The sequence below is a fragment of the Haplochromis burtoni genome, unplaced genomic scaffold (assembly GCF_018398535.1).
Source record: "Haplochromis burtoni strain Fernald_Lab_line unplaced genomic scaffold, NCSU_Asbu1 Contig_583, whole genome shotgun sequence".
In the NCBI taxonomy this organism is placed as follows: Eukaryota; Metazoa; Chordata; class Actinopteri; order Cichliformes; family Cichlidae; genus Haplochromis; species Haplochromis burtoni.
In genome coordinates, this window is record NW_024582944.1 from 87,002 (window position 1) to 91,066 (window position 4,065).

Genomic DNA, 4,065 nt, shown 5'->3' on the forward strand with positions numbered 1-4,065 from the left:
TCTATCTATCTATCTATCTATCTGTCTATCTGTCTATCTGTCTATCTGTCTGTCTCCGTCTACCTTGTGAAACAAAGGATTAGTATGCAAGACAACAAGGCATTGACCAACTTCTACATTTACTCCAAAACTTTCTGGGAATCAAGAAAAGTATGGCCTTCAGGACTTTCTGGCCCACTGTTGCTGTTATTGGAGCTAACTGCGGTTGTTCTAACTCAGTGTGTATTTTTAGGATTTGAGAATGCAGAATTCAAAAAATCTCCAATGCCACACAGTTGTCTAGAGAGTTTGACTGTCACTTGTGATTGCTGTGCAACACTTTGTTTTCCTGTTGCAGAGATAAATAAAGCTGGAGTTGATTTAGCTCAAAAGGCTGGACTGTAGGAGAGTGAAACCAGACTGCAGACAATAATCCTTACAGTTTAATTGCTTTTGTAACTAATTAAAACCACAACTGCAATATTAAAAAAAAAAAAAAATCAGACAGCAACTCTATTCAGCTGCAGCTGAATGAAGTGATTCACGTGAGGCAGCTTCACCATCACAACTGTACTCTGGCCTACAAAGCTGTCTCTGTGACCATTCACGGCTGTTCTGTTTATAGAAGAGCAAATGTTATCCTGGAGTTCGTGACAACGCTTCATGTTGATGTTATTTCGGCAGCAGTGATAACCTACGGTAGCTAACAGAGTCTCTTTCATACAGAGATTTGATAAATGAGGTGGTGGAGTGAGCCTCACTCATTGATGCCAAATTCACCCAGAGCGTGCTCTGATCTCACCCATATACACGAGCTACGAGACAACGACTCTCCACTGCATTTTAACTGATTTGTTTTTACAGGCCATCATCCTGCTATGCTGCTAAGCTTTACTCTTTATGAATCCATGCTAGTTTTTGTTGGCAGAATAGTTTGTGAAGATTTTTTCCTCTTCTTTTTCTTTTTTCCCAAATACAACATTAACAGTTTCCACTGCTTCATGCTTCTTCCTGTTGCTCTTCCCTAATAAAAGAGGAGAACCCCCTATTTTCTTCTCACTACGAATTCTGTACCATTGAGCATGCATACATTATTATAACTAGGCTAATCTTTTCAGGTCCTGCCAAATATGGGGATATCAACATTATATTAAGGCCATCTCATGTGGACATATTTTTTACATTTTTAATTTGTATCCGGAATGAAAAGACCTCACTCGTTTATTTTGTGCAGTTTCATTTTATTGCACACCAGCGTCTACATCATTAGTATTAAGCAGTACTAGAAATCAGACAAAGCCTCTGCTTTCTACTGCTTTCTGTCTGTCTCAGGAAAGAAAAGCTGCAGCCCAACCCCAATCTCACACCCAGAATCACAATAGCAAGAACTGGCTGGCACTTTATTCATGATCTCATGCCCCCAACTTCACTGGGGAATAAGTGACTATCTCACAGCAATACTTGATGGGAATCAGGAAGCTCCTCCCGGAGGCACAGAGACAGAAAGCACAAAAAGAGTCACATCACTCTATTTTGATTCTTTAAATGTATCTCACTCTCTTCCTCCTATGTCCCCTTTTTTGCATGTCCAGTGTGTTCTTTGTGAATTAGATGTAAAAAAAAAAAAGCCCTTATTTGATGACTACATATAAGACTAGAACTAAAAGGGATAATAAAACTGATATTCTTGGAAATATGTCAAATTGGCTGCAGAGTGCCACCTCAGTATTAAAAAAACGGATGTGACAACTTTTGTTAATATTAATCTAATCGGCTGCTTACATCTGTTTAATATCAGCTCTGCCTTTTGTTTAATCCCACTTCAAATGTATTATGTCCTGCACTGTACTCTAACCACAACAGAAGATAATCAGCAGCACTGCCAGAATGTCCATGAAGAGCAAACTAAACCCAAGCCTCGTTACTGCATGTGTTGTACCTGTGTATCATGTCTTCCAGCCTCTTCCCTTGCTCTTCATCTTGTTCCAGCTGTTTCCGCCGTGCCTCCTCTTCATCCACTCCCATGCCCTGGAGCAGCCACCGTTCACGCATAGCTTTGGACTGAGGACACAAAGAAATGCTGGTTTCAGTCGGCTCAGTCACTCTAGAGTACAAATAGAATGGGAACCTTCTTGTGACTAGAAACAAATCCATGGTTGACTGGTAATTGTATTGAATTTTGTTTTGCTGTCTGCAACTAATTGCAAGTGGCTGTCCACAAGGGCTGAGCATATGATACTCTCAACCTCTGGATGACCACTGGTGGAAGGAGACCCAGCAATGACCCACCAGGGTGCAATCACTCTCAGACTTAAGGTTTGCAGATAATCCCCATCTAATTTACAAGAACAGACAGGCTGCCAATACGTAACAATCAATCTGAGTTGATAAGTTCACACAAGTTTAACCACTGCTTTTGGAATAGATTATCCTATTTTCCTGTTTGATCAGAAGATCACGATGCCATGACTCCACAGCTGGTTGGCTTAGCATATAAACTGAGGTTGGTGGGAAATAGAGATGCAAAGGTTTAAAAACTAGAAGCACGGATGCATTTTTTTCCACTAGACTCTAGAACTGACAAGAAAGAAATGTAATAAATAAAATGTAATAAAGCATGCCAGAGTGCTTTATTTGACCAGGCAATGATCAATTAATAATTGACAAAAAGGTTGTGATTATTTGTCTGTCAAATCAATCCAGTGAGTAACTGTTAGCTCTAATAAATGGCAGCCACACTGGAAGCCTGTTAACTGATAAGGCCTTTATGGTACACTCCTGCTTTACTATTTGGATACAGTTGGTCTAACGGTGCATAGAGTCTTCTCAAATGACCAAATGAGAATGTTTAGAGCAGAAAAGGTTGTCGACCTGTTCAGATTGTGGAGATCAGCAGACTACATCAAACACTACATCAGCATCTTTGTGATAGTGTGTTTTTGTTAAACATGCTGTTAACTGCCACCGGAGCACCGTTACGGGGGCTAGATTCCTCTAATCACTGCCGAGCACAGCTAGAACAAATAACCAAACATGTAGGAGTTTTTATGTAACACAGGAACTCTGAACTCAGCTGCTACTCGTAGGAAACTACTCTTTGTTAAAGGCGAATCCCACAAGCCCGAGAGAGCTACAGCAACCATTCTCCGTGATGTAAACAACGTTATTTTGTTAGGAACGTTATAAAAAACGCTTTGTCGGCTAAATATCATCATGTACAGTCAAGGTTGTTTTCTTCAACTAAGGGTGTTTTTTTCTGTGAACTATAACAAATTTATTTTTTCTCGAATTCCAAAAAGGGAAAGAAATTGAAGTACATTCACTGTGAGCATGGTGCTTTTCTATTAAGTTTTACTAAACAAGCAGTTTAGTGAAAAATTTTCATTTGATCATTTTACTGCTGTGTGAAGAGACAGATGGTATTTTGGTGCACAAACATTTCTCAAATTAGACTAAACAGGGATAAAATATGAAGCAGATTTTCTACTGTCTCTCTCTTTCTGTTTAAATGATTTGTAAGATTCTAATAAGCTAAAGAAACAATTCTTGTTTCGCTATGCCTTATAATAACAAAACCAACAACGTTGTTCTGTGTTTTATGGTATTTTATTGCGTCTCGATTTCTGTCTCCAGATTTGTCCCAGAGACATATCTGGGCACACAAAAATTCCATATGCTGCATGTGGTCCCTGTAGCCCCCTGTTTACATTCCATGGATAAACAATATAGATTAAGCCCCACATTAAACCCCAGGTTTGTTTGTCTGGTTCTTGCAGTATTAAACACAGAAAATCAACCAGGGTGCCAATCTTCTCATCACACAGGCTCTGGATTTCTTTAATGTTTTATAGATAATGCCAGAGCTCTGTTTACGCCATTAATGTCTCCGTTTCTGTCTGGAGCTTTGCTTTGTTACCACAACAGAGCGGAGCAGGAACACAGATTCACCTTTTAGCTGTTTACTGTCAAACTGTTGCTTGGCTGGAGGTCATAGAGCTGAAAATTACCCGTGTGACTCCCCCCACCATGCGCGCGCACACACACACACACACACACACACACACACACACACACACACACACACAC

The 4,065-nt window shown here is 40.0% G+C and overlaps 1 protein-coding gene across 6 annotated transcripts in view; it reads right to left on the reverse strand.

The window, feature by feature from the left end:
* LOC102304556 (A-kinase anchor protein 2) overlaps positions 1-4,065 on the reverse strand; it is a 91,789-nt gene that overhangs the window by 58,031 nt on the left and 29,693 nt on the right. For all 6 annotated transcript variants that reach the window (XM_005948259.3, XM_042214536.1, XM_042214535.1 and 3 more), the window contains exon 4: positions 1,919-2,040. In XM_005948259.3, the coding sequence (XP_005948321.1) occupies positions 1,919-2,040 (122 nt within the window). The remainder of the gene's footprint in view (positions 1-1,918; positions 2,041-4,065) is intronic.